This window comes from Phyllopteryx taeniolatus, chromosome 15 (genome assembly GCF_024500385.1).
Source record: "Phyllopteryx taeniolatus isolate TA_2022b chromosome 15, UOR_Ptae_1.2, whole genome shotgun sequence".
NCBI classification, from domain to species: domain Eukaryota; kingdom Metazoa; phylum Chordata; class Actinopteri; order Syngnathiformes; family Syngnathidae; genus Phyllopteryx; species Phyllopteryx taeniolatus.
The window spans coordinates 3,567,487-3,587,770 of NC_084516.1; the positions used below are offsets into that span (position 1 = coordinate 3,567,487).

At 39.6% G+C, this 20,284-nt stretch overlaps 1 protein-coding gene across 2 annotated transcripts in view; it reads right to left on the reverse strand.

The window, feature by feature from the left end:
• Positions 1-20,284, reverse strand: part of fibcd1b (fibrinogen C domain containing 1b) — a 90,160-nt gene that overhangs the window by 16,792 nt on the left and 53,084 nt on the right. For both annotated transcript variants that reach the window (XM_061747515.1, XM_061747514.1), the window contains one exon: positions 16,748-16,844. In XM_061747515.1, coding sequence (XP_061603499.1) covers positions 16,748-16,844 — 97 coding nt within the window. The remainder of the gene's footprint in view (positions 1-16,747; positions 16,845-20,284) is intronic.

A 20,284-nucleotide genomic window follows, 5' to 3' on the forward strand; every position in this document is an offset into this window, starting at 1 on the left:
AAAAAAAAAAAAAAAAAAAAAAAAAGCAGAGCGAGACAGTCTGATGGAATGCAGACGAGATGAAAAGCCACGAGGCCGCTGGACAACAGGACGCAAACGAAAGCCTTGAAGCTGTCTGTTTGATATTCAGAATTTTTTATTTTTTATTTTTTTTAAGAGAGTAATGAGAATCCGGAGCGAGCGAGTGTCCAAAGGGAGTCTGCAGCTTTAAGAGCCTCCAGCAGTTTTTGCATGATGTGGCATTGCTACATGTTCATCACTAATTAAGCACGAGGCGTCATTAAAATGCTCTGATTGACAAAGTCCGCTGCAAAGTTTTACAAATTTGTGGGTTTTATTTGCGACTAATAATCAACGCAAACCATTTTTGTTGGTGGGAAATTAAATAAGGCAATTAAATCAATTCAATTCAAATGTGAAATAATTATTTGAAAATTGTTAGCCTAATAGCATAAATCATTTTCATGTGCTCGCTGTTTTTTGTGTGTGTGTGTAGCTTGTCAGTCATCCAGGTCATAGTAACCCACAAGGCAACTGGACTCTTCTTGTTTGTTGAATTTGTTGTGTTTTTTTTTTTTTTAACCAGTGGACGACTGGTTAGAGTGTCAGCCTCACAGTTCTGAGGACCAGGGTTCAATCCCCGGCCCCGTCTGTGTGGAGTTTGCATGTTCTCCCCGTGCCTGCGTGGGTTTTCTCCGGGCACTCCGGTTTCCTCCCACATCCCAAAAACATGCATTAATTGGAGACTCTAAATTGCCCGTAGGTGTGACTGTGAGTGCGAATGGTTGTTTGTTTGTATGTGCCCTGCGATTGGCTGGCAACCAGTTCAGGGTGTACCCCGCCTCCTGCCCGATGATAGCTGGGATAGGCTCCAGCACGCCCGCGACCCTACTGAGGAGAAGCGGCTCAGAAAACGGATGGATGGATGGTTTCCAAAAATGTTAAAACGAAAACAAAAGTTAAATAGACTTCAATCAGCATCGAAATTGGTAATGAAATTAATTATTGAATTGTTAGCCTAATAGCATAGTTGTCTCAGAATGTTTTTGAAAAACAAGAAAAAAAAATTTTTTTTCAAAAGAACATTTTATTTTTAAATTGATTTGGTACCACTAAGTTAAAACTGAAAATGTTTGTTGAATTTGTTGTGTTTTTTTTCTCCTTGGTTTCCAAAAATGGTAAATAATGACTGGGGCAATTATGCTAACTGTATCAAACCTTTAGCTTGTTAGCCTAATAGCATAATTGCCTAAGTCAGTTTTTTAATTAAAATTTCTTTTACATTTTTGGAAACCAAGAAAAAGTAGACTGAGGCAACTATGCTATTAGGCTAATGAATCAGTAATTAATTTCATGAACCTTTTGCTGATGACTGAAATTGATGACATTTGTATTTGTTTGATTTAATTTTTAATAATTTAATTCCATGATTTTTTTTTAATTTAATGGCAATTTTCTTAATGATTTATTCAATATTAATTGCAAACTAAAATATTTAATAATTATATTGAACGTCTTTAGTAATCATTTACTTGAAGACTTTTTAATTATTTAATGGTGTTGTTATTCTTTGTAGGTTATTATTTATAGCTTAATGACATAATTAAGTATTTTATAGGATACAAAAGATGCATATATTTGCATGTATTCAATGATTTCCTTTTTTTAATTTAATGGCATTTCATTCATTTGATGACTTATTTATTATTGTTATTATTTATAGCTTAATGACATAATTAAGTATTTTATAGGATACAAAAGATGCATATATTTGCATGTATTCAATGATTTCCTTTTTTTAATTTAATGGCATTTCATTCATTTGATGACTTATTTAAACTGTGAAAAGCAGTGTTTTATTAAGGCTTTGAACCTATTTAATTGGCATGTATTTCATTATCCATTTATGATTTAATGACATTTTGATTGATTTAATGTGCATTTATTGTATGCTAAATGGACTTTAAATCATTTGCATCCTTCCAAAGATTTTTCTCATTTATTTAATGGCATTTTTTTTCTTCTTTAATGTAGCAACCCATTTATTTAATGTTCATATATTTCATATTTCCTTCTGCAGGGAAAATCAATGATTTGTAGCAGGGGGCATGACATCGTGATTCGGCCAATCAGATCATCGATCCCACCCACCACTTCCTCGACGGTCGACTTTAAAATAGGAATTTATTTCATGTTTCCTCCCATTTTACACATGATTATGAAATAGGCTGAATACAACAACTAAATATTGCATTTCATGAATTTCTAAATACTGCATATGGACAATTGACTTATTTTTCATGTTGATTAATCCCTTATATTTGTGCGGCTGTGGCGCAAACAAGTAGTTCTGATTAAAAATGCAACCAACTCATGTTTAAGTGTGACCTGCTCAGCATGCAGTTATGTTTAAGACATGAAGATAGCTTTTGACAGCTTCTAAAACACCGTACATGCCTGGCGTCGGATAAATATTTCATCAGCATGAGAGGGGGAAAAAGAAATAAAAAATTCCCCATTATCTCCTGTACTGAATCTCACTTGCAGGGAAGGAACAACAGAGACAGAAGGCCTATACTTATCTCAGCTCCCGGGAGAGAATTTTTCATTTACCGTACATGTTGAGCATCTCTCATGTTGAACAAAAGTCTTCTAAATAGCTCGTATTGTTAACAGTCTTGGATGTTTCAAAAAATGTATATATCTAAACGTAGCACGCTGTCGTGTGCACGGCAAAGCGACAGGTGGTGCTATAACCCCCTTTCGTCGCTCAGGACTCGAGCCAATCGGGAGCCTGAAGAAAGTCATCGGAGGAAAAGGCATGACAAATTGAAGAAATGGGGACTCATTTGCAACTTTTGGACGTGAATAATCAACCCAGAAATATAGATATTGTATATGTATGGAAAAAAAAAAAAAGGAAAATATGTAGCTAAAAGGCTTTGAAATTGAAAGTTGAAAATTTTATTTCAAATATAAAAATAATTGAATTTTTTACAAGGAGTAAAATGAATTATGCAGAAATAATTAAGGAATACAGTATATGTATGAATATAATTAGAAAAAAAAGGGAACATTTCAAAAATCCCAAACTTAAAATGATTTTAAAACCTTCAATAATGACCGATCGCCGTCACTTTGTATTAATAAACCCAGAGCGAACAACTGTGTATAATTAGAGTTTTTCATCAGAAGCCATTGTTAAAATAAACGTGTACTTCTGATACAGGCCACACTACAGAATCCATCGTTGTTACTTTGCGTTAATAAACCAAGGGCAGACAGCCTGGTGTATATCGAGAGTTTTTCATCCATTAGGAAACCATTGTTAAAATCAACACGTGAAAAATAGCCAATTGCTGTTTCTTTGTATACAATATACTCTTAAGGGCACATGCAAGTAAACAGACACTACAATATGAACAGTATTTGATGCTTGCGATTTTTTCCTTTTTATGTTCAAATACGTTTCCGAAGTGGATTTCAAACGGGGATTTTAATAAGTATAAATCTGTTTCAAGCATTTGGAAATTTCCCCTGATAATGACCTGTCGCGAGAGGGTCTGGAATGCGATAAGCAAGGGTTCACGTCCTCCCAACATGTAACACCAAAGTGGAATTTGCTTTTTTGTTTTTGTTTTTGGGTGTTGTGTCACACAATTTTTCCTTTACAGTAATAAGCAAAATGTATGACTCATATCAGCACGTCATTGTGCATGCTCACCTTATGAAGTAGACAAACACGCACATCCTTTAATCAATTGAGTTGACTGCGGAATGGAAGCAAGAGCGGCATAAAAATTATGCTGTTTACATTATACAAGAATATATATATATATATATATATATTTTTTTTGGTCCAGTTGATAATTTTTTCTTGTCCAAGGCCCTGATGCGCATGAACACAGCCTCTTATTTACGCTCTTGCCATGCGACGGTGCATTCAAAGGCAAGCGTATTTGCACAAAAAAGCTGCATTCCTGACAGTGACAGCCTTGTATTTGTTTTTGTTTTGTTATGTGAGCTTAGGCCTAAATAACCAGCCCCATTTCAGCTAATTTAATACATTTGAAAAAAAATTAAACTAAAAAAATCACAAATTTATTACGCTGTCATTGATTAAAATGGTTGGACATTGGTCATTGGACAATACTTCACAAAAGCAAACGACTGTGGTTTATCATCTTCTTAAACTCTTTTTCAAGGACTGACAGTCACGTGTGATTCAGTAAATAAAACGATGAGCTGTCGAAGCAGTGTAATAGTCGGAAATGAATCTGTACACAAACTTACTTTACCATTTTTAACAAAACTAGCTTACTTAAAGCGTGTAACATAACTGTTTTCGCTCATTATTGTCTAAAAAACATCCACTTCCAATCTTGAGGTGACGTAATGCCGCACGGCTCCTGCGGAGTGAAGGGAAGAGGGCGGAGTTTCACGACACTTCTCATACAGTTCAAGAGAGTTAATAGATTTGTCGTCAAGCTGTTTTCAACACTTACTTACTCACTTACTTAAATAGAGTTGACAGTGCAAAACGCGATGTCTCCAACTCATTAAAAATGCAACATCCCGAAATAGCAAACTTTCTTTCAAACCTTTCCCCCCCCAACTAAATTCTTGCGATAAATACATCTTTGTCTGTATTCAAAAATGAAATGTGAGTATAAGGCTGGTTTACGAGTGCTGCTAACGGTACAAGGAGTGGGGGAAAAAAAATTAGTATTACGAACAGTTAACGTTAGCTTGCCTGTGTTAGTAACACACGAATCGAAAGTATTTATTATTTTACCAAGTCCTTATTATCACAAAGATAACGTTGAATAATAGCAGATCAGTTTTGGTCTTGACGGAAAATCCCACGTCCGGTCAGTCCGAGACCGACACAAGGTCGAGACTTTTGCGAGTCAAGTCCCAGACAAAACCAAGACCTTCCAAATGTGTGACAACATTTTCTGTTATTATTATGATTTAATTTTTTTTGCAGGTATTTTGCAATCATTTATTTTTGGGGTTCTATGGGTTCTAAAAGAAGTAAGTGCTAAGAAGAAAAAGTGGATGATGTCTCTCGAATGAAAGCTTGAAATCATGGAAAAAACAGCCAATACATAATTGATAAAGAGGAAGTGGAAGTGAAAAATACGAAAACACTATTTCTTTCCATTCTACTTTATGCTATTACTATATGTTTTTATACAGCGCCATTCCATATTTCTTATGAAATATCACAGTCTCTCCTTTTTCGTCGCTTCCGCAAGGATTGCATTTATATTTTAAGTCGCTGTAATAAAATGTGACATTTCCTCTTTGCAAAAAGCATATTTACCTGAAATGCGTATGGATTTTTTTTGTCGTTTTTTTTTGGGTCACAATAGCCGAAACCGTGGGGAATCATTGAGGCTTTTTGCAGCAGGTAATTACCTGCATCCCTTCTCCCCCGTCCTCGCCGCAATCATATATCGACGCAATTGTTGACATCTCTCCAAACGCAGATGTCTTCTGTCATAACACGCGAATGCATATTTGGACAGAATGTCAATTTTGAACTATACAGCGAAAAGGAAATATTGCGATATCAGTGTTGGGATCTGACGTTGGGGGGCGTGGCATTATATTACCCAAACAAAGGATTATTATTATTTTGTTTACCTTTTTGTTATTTTTAAGCATTGGCGCAATTCCAAGACATCTGTCATTCCGCTTTATATACTCCCTCAATTGCCATGAATTGGCGAATTGGCAATCAATGGAAAGCATCGAAATTATGAATGGGCCCTGGTGACCCGTTTTTAACGACTAATCCCTGAAATGAATTCAAACTCTGAGGCCGTGTAAACCCAAATTAGACCAGACTACAAATTCCTGCTTCCAATTGAGGCTCATTTGGGTGCATTTCTCAGTAAAAGTTTGTCCGTGTACAAACCCAGGAAGTCGCCCAAAATCGCTGCTTCTAACTAAAATGTCCGACTTCCTGTTGAATTTTGGTCATGGGTCCTTGAGGCTATTTCGTGCATCCTGTTATGATAGACATGTCCACCCAATTTCGTGTGGATGAGTGAAACTGGTGGCGGGGGGGGGGGGAATATTTTCCAACTTTCGGTTTTGAATGAGTATAAAATTGTCCAAATTCTTGGGATTTCAGCCTCTCAACAGTAAATATTCGTCCTCCATGAAAACAGACTGAACATCTTTGTGTCAAAATAATCAATAATCAAAATAAGACATTTGCAAAGGTTTACTTTTACTTTGGGAAACGACGATCAACATGTTTTGCCCATTTTATGGACCAAACCAGTAACCGAATCATAATCAATTTATGTTTATGCATTTTCTGCACCATCCATTTGAAATAATGTCCTGTTTTTGAATAACGGGATAGAAATTTTAAAACATAAATAAATATCCTATTCATCGAAAAAAATAATCGCTCGAGTAATCGATGATTAAAATAAATGGTTACCTGTAACCCGAGTTGAGTTCACAACAATCAAACATACATAAACCACTGTCCAATTTAAGGAGGGATCTGGTGGAGAAAAAAAAAGTTTTGAATGCCTGTAAAAGTGAAGTAAAGGTGGAATTGTATGCCAAAATGAAAAGAACAAATCAATGTATCAAGAAACAAGAAGTAGCGGACACTTCATTTGCTCTAGTGGGCCACAAAGATAATGACAGGGTGGGCCAGATCTGGCACCCGGTCCTTCAGTTTGACACCTATTAATTCAAATTTTTTGTATTATTTATTTTTACCTGGGTGGTAAATACTCTCCTCGATGAACCGAGGAATTACCATCCTTGACCACACAAACGCATTCTGTACTCCAAGCAAATATACCTCTTGTCAAATATTAAGTCAATATACAGCGAACTTCATAAATATCTTTTCAGGCAAACGGCCTGTGCAGCCTGTGGCAAACACTCTCAGTGAAACACTTTAAAGCGCCACTCCGGGCTTGAAGTGCGGAATTAAACTGCAGCGGCGGTGGATTGTAATTATGCGCGAGCGGCAGGGAGGCTTCGGGGTAGAAACCAAAAGGCAAACGAGGCGCACGGGCCGACTGTGTGGGCAGAAAAGTCAGCGCAAAACGAGTTTAGCCGACTCCGGGGGTCACGCAAAGGTGAACGCGGGTGGGTTGATGTCGACAAAAGTATCTGTCGCATGATTATTCAGTGTTCTGAGTCGCTGTTGTGCATGTTAAGTAGCGTAGCGGGATATTGAGCGGAATTGTAACTGGAGTGACTTCGCGGCGCACAATAAGCAAACAAGCTAACGTTAGCTTAGCTTGTTGTGGTGAGAAATACGATAAGTTGGCTTTGTGGCGGTCCTTTTCTCCCACTTCAAAAAGTAGTACTGCGAGAAACTGCGAAAACCACAGCGCATTGACCGCGAGACCTCTCTGAAAATGGCTGTGGATGAAGAGATTTATTCTGACAGGAGATTAAGCGTTGCGGCAGAAGAATGTAGCCTGTGGAGTAAACTGCTGCATCGGTCGTACAACAAAGTAAAAAGAAAAGTCATTTTGTACACTGCAGCGTGATACTCCACATTCTCCACTTTGCTGCAGCTGCCCTTAGTCTCTAACATAAAATCTCCTCATCAATAGCCATATACCGACAAGTAAATATGTTAGCCTGTCTCGTTCCACCTGAATTACGTGTTTCTTAAGAACGAGAGTCTTCTGTGTTCACTTTTCTATGTGAGACACGTTTTATCCAAGAGGAGACTAAGGGCAGAAATGAAAAACGCCGCTGCAACAAAATGGAGACCACAAAGTATAACGTTAAATATAAATATAAATATAACAGAGAGTAGAAAGAAAAAGCACCATGTATGCCACAGTCTCCACTTTACTGCACTATTCCCCTGCCTTTAGTCTCCTCTTGGATAAAAGTCTCAAATTCAAAGGCGAAGACTTTTGTCCTTAAGACACATGCAGAGATGTAATAACATTATGTTCACTTCCTGGCACGTGGCTGTTGGAAAGGAGAGTTTATCTGAGTGGAGATAAAGGGCAAGCTGCAGCCAAGTTGAGACTATGGACGGTGCTGTTCAGTGGAAACATTTGGGATTCAATTCCAGGGCTTTGATGCACTCCTACTCGGGAATTCAATCGGAAGGAGGACGTATCCTTGACAAGCTTTTTTGCAATAATGTGAGCAGAACTTGACGTCAAATTTTGGTCATTTCGAGGATGAAAAAGCCAGTTCGCAGCTTTCACCAAGTTTGTCCTTAATTTGTTGTGGTGAGATTGCGTATCCGCAAGTGATATGATACCATGATTGCGTATCCTGCATGACCAAGAAGAGACGACTACAATCCCCCTTCTGTAATCTATTATTCACAGAGCACCTAAGTGTTTTCAGTTAAGGCTCCTCCAATCCGGCATTCCAATCCCATCAATTATTCAAGATCGTCATTCCTGCTCAGTGAAGATTGCGAGGTGGTGGGGGGTTCCGGCGGTATCCGGCCCCCTGCCTAGCAGCCCGCCAACTGAGGCCCTGCCAATCGCCGTGCCTCACCCGGGGCCTCGGGTGTCCCACGCTTCCTTCAGGAGAGGGTCGGCGCAATCATGCCGGTCGGCGGACGGCAGATGGCCGCAATTTTGCCAGAATTGGCGCGTCATTTCGCTACGAATGAGGGAGAAGAGAAAAGCGCGGCCTCCCTCTCCGCGAAGCCACAAAGTGCTTCATTTGATACCTCTCATCGGCCAGCTATTTTCCCCACACTGCAAGACTGAGTCAGACTTGTTTTGGCTGAGGCGAGGGATGAACAAGTCCAATCTACAGCTAGAGGAGTAATACATGCGGAATGAGTCGGAGATGGGGCAATTAAAGATGATTAGACTGCTAATGAAAGCTCACTTGGTCCTGTCAAGATAGTCAAGATATACTGTAACAATGAGAATGTTTTGGTTTTTTTTCGAATGTTTTGAATACGTATATGTACAGTATATGAATACAATTGCAAACGCTCATTATTCAAGGTTGTGGGCTCTTGCTTTATTCATACAAAGTGACAATTGGTTGTTTTGCTAGACCTGTGTTTATGTTAACGGCTTCCACGATGAACAGAGAATGTATTTTTTTTCTCATTTTTTAAATATGTATATATACAGTATATCAATACAATTGCAAACGCTCATTATTCAAGGCTGTGGTCTCATTTAAATGATCAGAACAATTGTTAAAATGTTTACACAACTCCTTTTATTGTATCTAGATACAACTTAACTATATCTAAAAGTATTAAAACTCTCTACCTAGCTATCTATTTATCTATCTATACATACATACATATTTTATAGTATTTTAAAAAACCTTAAAAACATTCAAAAAAAATCCAGATTTTTGTATTTTTTAATTATATTATTATTTGAATGAACAAAATATTCCTCATAATTTATAAAGATACAGACTACACAATACATATATATAAATATTCATAAGTAACATACATTTGTACACATTTTAAATAAATATGAAATTATTATACAGTATATTGTATGTGTTAAAAATTAAAAACAAAATATAAATAATGAATATTTACAATTCATGATTTCTGTTGCAATTCTTACATATATATATATATATATATATATCTCTACCTGTACATAAAAAACGTCTTTCCATGCATTCCGATTGAAAATTGAAATTTGACGACAACTTTCATATCATTGTTATCAGAATAAGGGAGATGTGGACAAGTGGCGAGGTTGGTTCCCCGCACACTTTTTTTTCCCCCTGACAACGATGCGCCCGATTCATAACAAGTCCTCAGGCTAAAGCTGTTGTGTATCAAATGAATTTGACGAGGTCTCGCTTCACACTCCGTACAGCTGGCTCATTAAACACTCGAGTAGGCACATTAGCAATTTTTTGGTTTTTTTTTTTTTTTTTTTTTGCTTTTTGGGATAATGACAATCCATAAGGGCTTACATGTGTTATGTTTGCCCGCCGCCAATCAAGCACATTTGTCTGCATTAAGGCTGTTAATACAACTTATTACGCCTTTTATGGTCTCTGTTGCTGCAGCAGCACCCGAGTGTGCGCTGCGTAATAGACAATATGTCGCTAATGTATGTTTTTATTTCGTCCCCTGCGCCCCCGTGTCATCCAACTAAATGCGTCACATATTTCCAAATATGTCCCTTTAGAGCAGCTGCATAGTTTATTCATACAAAGTTGTCATTATCCACTCTCCGGTGAGTGTTTTGTTTCCAGTTGGCTCTTTCCTGTGTATATATTCTTTATCCTTTCTGAAAAACGACTCATGTGACTATGATTGAAGCTTATACTGAGTCAGTTGTGAAACTCTTTTTTGTGACTTGATGTCTGTATTATACTGCCCCCAGGTGGCCAAGTCGGTCACACCAGAAGGAGCAGCACAATGTCCCCCCCCCACCCAAAAAAGTGCCAAAACTGTGTATTTCTTTACATTCTATTAAATCAGAATTAGAATTATCTTTATTTGCCAAGTATGTCCAAAAACCACACAAGGAATTTGTCTCCGGTAGTTGGAGTCGCTCTTGTATGACAACAGACAGACAACACTTTTGAGACAATTTTACTTTATTTTTTTTAATCGGTGGCTCTCGACTGTCTGTTTTCCTATTGTTGCAAAATTGTGTCCCACTTTCATAAAAGTTAAAAAACAAAGAATAGTATCTGAAAACATTTACAGTATATTTTTAAATGCTGTTTCAAATGAGTTTGCTGTACCGTCAAAGTTATATTGCTTGCCATGACGTCCGCCAACCAAAAACAGAGAGTAAACTAGTGGCTATACACCCCAACAAAGTAACATTCTTCTCACTTACCTACGATGTTTTATGTGGGAACTTGGTACACCTCTGTACTGTATCGAAAAACAAATCAGAAGAGGAATACAATATAATTTTTTTTTACTAGCTGTCCGCAACCCACCCAAAATGGGTCCTCGACACACTTTTGGGTCCCGACCCACCAGTTGAGAATCACTGTATTAAATGATGTAATTACTGTATGTTTTTGTAAAGTACAATGTGATAGATTATTAAAAAACACATAACACACACAAGTTTTTGTAGATTTTTTTTGTGAGGCTAGAACGGATTAATGGCATTTCCATTCATTTTTATGGGGAAAGATCATTTGACATACAAGAGATTTTATTTTGTCTTTTTATCGTCTTCTATTTATATTTCCCAAGTCTCGGGACTTATTGGGCTAAAATGGGACCTCGGGTGTCGTATTTCGTGTCATATCATGTGTAAACGTGTCGCTTTTTTGAGTTACATATGGGAGAAATGAAATTGTATCTCAAGGCACCACTGTTTTATGAATTTACATACTGTATGTGATGTTGACTTTTTTTCACTTTGGATTTTTTTCAAGGAGATCTATTGATTTCTATTGTGCGAGGGACGATCGCATAGAGCGCTCCCGCTAGCCAAACATACGTGAATTTGGTCACCCATCGGGCTCAAGTTTTGTTCAAATGGCCCAATGGAGGTAGTTTTGTTGGAGAATTGCCATCCCCAAAAGCTTCGTCAATAGGCTTGAACCAAACGCTGAATGGCCGCCCTCTTTCGAGAGTCGACTGACGGCATTTTAGTGCGACACTCACTAAAGGGGTTCAGCTCGATGGACCTTTGGTCACAGCACGACACACGGAGAACGTCTGTCTATATGAATTTAGTCTGAATGGTTCTTAACGTATGCCCTCAGACTCTAGGCTGTCCAAAAAAAAAAAAAAAAAAAAAAAAAAAACAAAAAAAAACACTGGATTTCTTGATTTAAGCTGTAAATGTCCACATGGTGCGAGGTGATTTTATCTATCAGTTTGAACCCCCCCCCAACTATCAGGGGAATCAACGACGGCGACAGAATGCGCTTGAAGGTTGCCGTATTGATGTCGTCGTTTTAAAGAAAATCTCTTTCTCTCGCCCCTCTCAGCTATTTCCTTTAACGCGTCAGCTATTTCTGCTCACCACAGGCATTTGTCCTCATTTATTCTTGTCGAGTGTTTACATCCCCAGTCAGGCTTGACTGGCCAGATAAGAGAAAACAGAAGAAGATGAAGAAGAAAATGAAGATGAACGCAGGTGGGAGTTGACGTTCCCGTCCAGAGACGACCGGAGCAAACTAACTGGAAGTACGGTGGCCTTGCGGGGTCAAAAATAAATCAATCATCTACCAAAACACTTTAATTTTGAGTTACTTTCACACAAAAAACAACTGCAATTTGAGTCTCAGAAGTATCTCCTATTTTTGATATGGACTATGCAAGGGAGCTCATCACTCTTACTTTGTTGTTACTTTGTTTTAATGACCCGACAACCTTGAATAATGAACCTTATTCTTTGTAAGCCGTGGTTGGAATGAACACACTTGTGATACAGGCCACACAATAGAAACGCTTGCTGTTATTTCGGATCAATAATCCAATTGCAGAATACTTTTAAGTCATTCACTGCCATGGACGTTTATATTCGTCAAATGGAATGCAACCATTTACTGCCGTCAATGAATATATTCATCGAGTATGTTTTTCAACAGGTTGGCATGGAAGAGGGTCTTGCCAGATTTGTCCGTGAAATTCAGGTTTGTAAACCACTGTAACGACTAACAGATTCCTGCAGATGGCAACGTTGCATCGCTTTGGATTTGAGATCGGCACAGAGTTTGAGTAAAAGATACAGATTAGGAGGCGAATCGCAGCTCTGACAACACATAAGAAGTTGCACAAAAAAGCCACACTTGAGCCATACGGTGAGTCAGCATTGCTCACGGCGCTGTTTCTTAGTTGTATATCCATCCATCCATTTTCTTTACTGCTTCTCCTCACTAGGGTCGCGGGCTGCTGGAACCTATCCCAGCTATCTTCGGGTGGGAGGCGGGGTACACCCTGAACCGGTTGCCAGCCAATCGCAGGGCACATAGAAACAAACAACCATTCGCACTCACATTCACACCTGCGGGCAATTTAGAGTCTTCAATCAACCTACCACGCATGTTTTTGGGATGTGGGAGGAAACCGGAGTCCCCGGAGAAAACCCACCCATGCACATGGGAGAACATGCAAACTCCACACAGGCGGGGCCGGGATTTGAAGAACTGTGAGGCAGATGTGCCAAACAGTTCTCCACCGTGTAGTTGTGTATCTGTAAAGACAATTATTATTTGCCAACAAAAGCTGTCTTGTTTTTGTTGTTTTACAGTTTGAGGTGTCACAAAAGCAAAAAAATCTGAGCTTCAAAGTCACCGTACTGTTTGATGTGTTTATGAGCGTCAAAGTCACTGTACTGTTTACGTGTTTCTTTTTGGTGAAACCAACCCATGTTTCCACTGCTGATTACCAAAGAAGGGAAAAAGCTAGAAATAAACTTTTTTTCATACTGTCACAGAACACAATATTGTGTGGGTCTTGAAAGATCAGCCAAAAAATGCTCTAAAACGGCTGGCAATATGAGGAACTCTGCTTTGAAAACGGCTGCCAGTGAATGAGTCAATAAAGAGCGTTTCTTGATTATCATTATTTTGTATTAATGCGTGCGCTATCATGTAATTCATGCGAATGCTCCTCTCAACAATTTTTATTGCTGTTAGCTTGCCCCATAGAAACGAACAGAACTACTAGAATCAAGCCATAGCGTGCTCATAAGGGTCTTACATTTGATAGGCCCGGGAACTTGTTGGGTGGGGCCTTGAGGGTTTAAAATATCAGTGATGTCATTTCAGGGTGCGTTCCTATTGGCCGCTTCAAAGACAGCACATATCAATGTGCTGTAGCCTGTCTCCTGTCGCGCAACGGCTACAGCTTTCATCTTGTTGCCATCATTTTGGAGTTATTACATTTGGATTCATCCCGTGGCTAAATAAAAAAAAAAACGGAGGCAATTTGTAGAGCAGTGCAATATGTAGTGCAAAATAGAAGGCCGTGTCTTCAGAGGTGGCAGGCTAACAACGCTGGTGAGCATTAGTCGTCTGGAGGCGGCAGCCGCAATGACTTTCTCTCGCTCTTTCTCTCCAGACTGAATCCATTTTTCATTTTTGCCCCGAGGGCAATCGATGACGGGGGTGACGAGATAATAGCGCACCCTCGGCGGGCCGCAAAAGACTACGAGTGAAACTAGCCTGCTGGCTCTTTTGCCTTCTGTGTACACATAGCGGGAAACCTGTATATCCCGCTTCGGTTTTGCCGGGATATACGGAGCCTCCCGTTGTTTGTGTTGTTTTAAATCGCAAGCTGCGCCGTTTAGCGGCCTCACAGCCAAAGAAACAACAACCGACTCGCTAGCAAAAAAGCGACCAGAGAAGACTAGAGCACCAGAGAGCAACCTTTCGCTTTTTTCTTTCACGAAATGACGACGATGGGCGTTAAGAGAAGTACAAGAAAATACACAGACTCCATCCATCTCGTGTGTTGCTTTTAACTTTTACCTCACATAAAACAGTCAGTATTGGCCCCCTTTCTCAAATTCTTACTGTACATTTTTGCATAGTTTCCCCACTTTAATGTTTAAGATCATCAAACAAATGCAAATATCAGACAAATATAACCCAAATGAACTTAAAAAGCAGTTTTTAAAAGGTGATTTCATTTATTAAGGGGGAAAAAAAAACTATTCAAAGTTACCTCCAATTGGAGACTGAGGGCCGCAAGCCAACGGACCATCGCAACAAAGTGGAGACTGTGGAGTATCATACCAGTTACAAACAATAGAGGAGAACAATGGTCTCTTTTAATTATTTCTCAGCATGAGACACATTTTATCCAAGGGGAGACTCAGGCGAACAACAAGACAAGGGACCGCAGCAGCGGTCGAGTGGAGACTGTGGAGTATCACACTGTTCACAAACAATAGAGTAGAGGAGAACAAGGGTCTCCTTTATCTATATCTCGCCATGACACAACTTTTATCCGAGTAGAGACTAAGGGCAGCTGCCACAAATTTGGAGCGCGGAGTACCATACTGTATTGGAACGCAGAAACAATGATTTTTTTCCACAACTCTCAAATTATATGTAATATGAGACTGAGGGCAGTGTGAGACAACTTTTTATCCAAGAGGAGACTAAGGGCCTAGGGAGAAATGTTATCTAAACACTCTTGTACTGCGTGATCTGTTTTCTCATCTTGAATCTTCTAAATTGACCATTTGTTAGTCTAACTATCCGGCCATCAAAAGGAGTTGTGGTCTTGTCTGTTTTGTTTTTTGAAACTGATTTATTTATTTTGTATTTACTTTGCAGCTATTTACCCCAAATCTCTCAGGGCTCACACAGTCCATTCCAAACATTATGTCTGCTCTGCGTTGCGAGGGCCAGCTCCCCGGGGGGAACTTTGCGCTCCTGAAGTGTTCAAGAGAGAGCTTTTTATCGAGTGCAGATGAGAGAGGACGTCTTCTACGTCCGAGAACCTTGACCACGAGCGTGCGAATGTGCGTGTGTGTGTGCGCGCGCGCACCATGAAGACAAACTTTTTCTTTTTCTTCTTCAGGCTCCATTTGCTCTTCCAAACTGATGTGCAGCTGAGATGAGAGGTTTCAAAGACACACACACACACAAACAACACTGTTACAACTGTGAAAGCTCATTAAAACGCGGCTGAAGCCAAATTTCCTCGGGAAACAACATCTCGGCGAAAGATTAACGCTTTCCGAGTGGGGAAGGCGGTGTGTTTTCTTTTTTTTTTCAAGTTTTGGCACCAAAGTGTTTCTACTGTGAAGTTAAGAAGGTAAGTGGTTGTGTGTGTGTGTGTGTGTGTGTGTCGATGTTTTTTTGTTGTTTCCCCCCCCTGCAGTGACCTTGTCTGAAAGGCATCTGACCAACGTGGACGGACGTCACAGCTTGGAGTCGACTGACTGCATCCTCAGATCACGGCGTCTGAGGGGGGCGAGGTTAATCGGTTTTGCGAAGTCTCCCGCGACCATTTCAACAGCTTTTAGCTGTCTGGCTTCTACATGTGAAAAACGAGATTAAAATGGTTCCCTTTTTGCTTCCATTCCTATGACAAAGCCCTAAATTACACAGACAACAAAAAGTCAATCGGTGTGTTCCGACAGGACACTAAGGGCAAATTCAAATATGAAAGGAGGCTTACTAACAAATCTCCTCCTTTATGTCACATTCAGCATTAATCAAATTTGATCTAATAGGAGACTATGGATCAGTGCAGCCAAGTGGAGACTAAGGTGTAGCATAATACTACTAACAAATAGAACAGGTCAGGGACAGCCTCCTTTATCTATTTATCGGCTTGAAACAAATTGTATCAAAGAGGAGACTAAGGGCCGCTACAGAAAATCTGTGACTGTGGAGTACAATATTCCAGCATCAACATTTTTGAATTCACCAGTCAGAAACAATAGTGACAGTATCATAATTACAAATTATGGAGGTCATTGATCGTGTCTTTTATCTTTGTCTTGGCATCAAACCATTTTATCCGAGAGGAGACAAAGTAATGTTACCCAAATTACTGTAGTTTTTGCCATGCCTTAATTTTGGACCATCAGCATTTTGTAAATTGCAAAATGGACGCTGCATTAAACACATCGCACGCTAAGAAAAATCTCTTTCATCCATTTCTCGGCATGAGACACATATTATCCAATGGGAGACTAAGGGCTGAGAATCATACAGCAAACTCCAGCACAGCAACACACTAAGCAAAGGTAAGCGTGAATAGAGGTAACTTCTTTTGCCATGGGAAAAAAAAAAATAAAAATAATAATAATAAACCGCAGATTTTGCCACTCACCGAGCCAGTGTTCACCGGTGATTTTCCCGAATCCCTCGCGGTAGGACTCCCAGGCCCGGAAGAAGCTCACTGAGCCGTCCTCCCTGCGCTGGATCACCTACACAGGACGGGACAAAGCGGGACGGGAGGGGGGTTAGGAAACTAGATGAACATTCAGCCAGCATTTCATCCTGCCTCTCTGATGACGCCTTCAAAGCCGACGGCTGCTGGCCGGGGCTCATCGGCACACACACACAAAGGACGTAAAATGAAGCCAGCAAATGAGCACAAATGGAGAACTGCGTGGCCAAAAGGCAATTTGTCAAAAAAAAAAAAAAAAAAAGGATGTTAATTAAATATGGATTGAATTGGAGTGAAGTTCACAGTGGAACCTGTGAAAATGATTCTCCACGCGTGAAGAGATCGGCGCTTCATAATAGAGCTCGTTGAGCTCGAAGGAAGCGTAATACCGCACGACTTGTCCGCTCAAATGATTTACATTCCAGGTAAAGGGGAATATCTTGCGGCAAAGATGATCTAGATTAATAAATACTGGGAAAAAACAAGAGTTGTTGTATTTTTGTCATTTTGTGGGGCTAGTTGGTCCTTGGATCCTACTTCTGACATCAATCTATGTGGCAATACTTTGAATATTATTGTACTAAATACTGGGTAACACTTAATAAGCTTTTTGTCATTTTGCGAGGATGGTTGAACGTCCATCCCACTTCTGACACCAAATGTTAAACGGCAATATTTTGTATGATATTGTTAATAAAACACCAATCGTAAGATTTTTCTTGTCATTTTGTGGGGCAAGTCAATCCTTGTATCCAACTTCTGATAGCAATCGTTGTGGAAATATTTTGTATATTACTGTCATTAACACTGAGCCACACCCAGAAAAGAGTTGTTTTTGTCATTTTGGGGGTTGGGCAATCCTTGGATCCTACTTCTGACCCCAATCTATGTGGCAATACTTTGAATATTATTGTACTAAATACTGGGTAACACTTAATAAGCTTTTTGTCATTTTGCGAGGATGGTTGAACGTCCATCCCACTTCTGACACCAAATGTTAAAGACATTTTTCCTACTTTAATTAACACTGAGAAACTCCAAGAGTTCAATCCTTGGACCTTACTTCTGACACCAATTGAAGTGGTTATGGGTGATATTTCTATTTTACTGTCATAAATGCCAAGAGTGCTATTTTTGTTGTTTTGTGTGACCAGTCAATCCTTGGATCCTATTTCTGAAATAAATTGTTGTGGCAATATATTCTCAATTACTGCCATTAACTGTTAAATAAAATAAAAGAATAATAATCATCATCATCATTGGATCCCACTTCTGACAACAATTGTTGACGAAATATTGTTTATGTTACTGGAATAAAGAATGGGGTACACCAAGTAAAGAGTATCTTTTGGTCGCTTTTGGGGGGGGGGGTGTGGTCAGTCCTTGGATCCCACTTCTGACACCAATTGTTGTGACAATATTTTGTGTATTTGCAATAAACACCTGAAAACCACAGGAGCTGTTTTTTGTAATTTTATGGTGCGAGACAACCCTTGAATCCCACTTCTGACATGTTCAACATTACTGTCGCTAATTCGGCTTGACGCTTTGTGATCTCTATCGTGATCCGTGAACATATGCAGCATATGGCGGCGACGGCTATACGTACTCGACAACATCTGTGAAATTAAAGCGACCTAATCCAAATGCTCGCCGTGTCTTCGTCGTGCTCATCCAAACGACCGATCGTATATGCCGTTTTTTTTGCCCCGATGTGTTTTCCTTATCGAAACCCTTTTCACTCACGGGTCCTCTAATGTCTTGTGATGCTGTGTTATTGTGCTGTAAAAATGAGTTTTCCCCAGATTGAACTGTCCCTAAATTGAATTCTGTTGACAGTGTGAAGTGATGGAACAACTTTGAACAACGCATCAAAGCACAGTCAGAGTTTAGCACGGTTACCTGGTTTTATTTCGTAAGTTTTCTACTTCCTGCCGTTGTCCTCATTTTCCCCATTGTCTTGATGGGGCTCTTGGTTGGTATTGACCCACTTTTTGTCAACAAAGGGCTTTGATTGGGGTCTTCTGTGACTTTTGTTTGTGACGTTTGATGAGGAGGAGCGCAGAGTGAAGATGCAGACTGGTATGTTAGCTACTAGCTAGTTTAGAAAGAGTTGCACAAAATTTTGTGCTCAAGGGCCATAGACAGATTGGCAAAGTGAATGATTTAAAATGAAAATTTGTATGTCAAATTTAAGCAATGTATTAAATAAAATTGCAAAAATACTTTATTTTAATTATTTTCATTTTTGTCATGAAATGTAATGTAATACAAAATAAAAAAAATGGAATAATAATACAAAAACACATTTTTTATAAACGAATTTCATAATTAAAAAAACAAACCTGCTGAATTGTGAAGCAAATATTACAGGACTCTTGGTAATTGGTGATTAAAAAAGCAGAGGACCGCTCCCAAAATTTTCATGACGTGTTACTACGCTCAGTGGCGTTTTCTGGTATGTGTGATATGTGGGGCAGCACAGCGCGGCATTGATTTTCTATTTTTAAAAAACTGCATTAGTGTGAACTGCTTTGACGCCTTGATTTTGAGCTACAATTGTACCGATAAAAAAAATAATGAAGACAGTTAATCAAAGCAGACAGTTTGGACTCCAAGATGATATAATAATTAGTCCAAATATATAGTTGCGCTCAACGGAAAATCTCTTTCGAATGTCAGAACCAAAACCTTGGAAGATAGGTCGGAACTTTCTCCGCGTCCCCCCGAGCACTTCGGCGGTCAACTAAGTCAACCGTCGAGCTGTTCGCCGCCTCCCTTCAATGTCCGCTGTCCTTACGTGACCGGCGAGCTCTTTTCTCCGCTTTAATTACAAGTCGACCTTGGGGGTCACAATCTCTCCATCTTCACGACAGAACAATTATTGCTCTCCTTTCCGGGGCAACTGTAAGAAATCAGCTGGATTTAAACATTTTGTTCCTCATCTTCCGCAGATGTCAGTAGGATTTAGAGCAGGGTTCTTTCGAATAGCTTTGCTTGGTTTTGGGTCATTATCCTGTTGGGGGACCCATGACCAAAACTTCAGCACATTTTGCTCCAGAATTGCATCGATGCTTTGAGATTTCATTGCAGCCGGTACAGATTCAGGACAACACGTGCCGGAAGCAGGAAAGACCTCCCAAAAAATGAAACAATGGCTGGTTTCCATTCATTCATTTGTAATATTAAATATGCAACTAGTATCTTCCCATGTCTTACCCTCTGACATCTAGATTTTGTCGTGCTTTGTTGCCGCTTCTCTTCACCCCCCTCCTCATTTCCTTTCCTGCTCGGCGAGTGCTTAAGCAAGGCTGTTGCCCCAAAGATTCTGTCAGGACAAGATCGGAAGAGGACCACTTCCCCGGAGGCATTGCTGTGGGGGATTCTTCATCGACCAACCGGGACAGGTCCTCAGGAGAAGCACTTTCCTCCGAGGTATTAACCTGCTGCACTTCATTTCATTCAATGTCCAGCCCT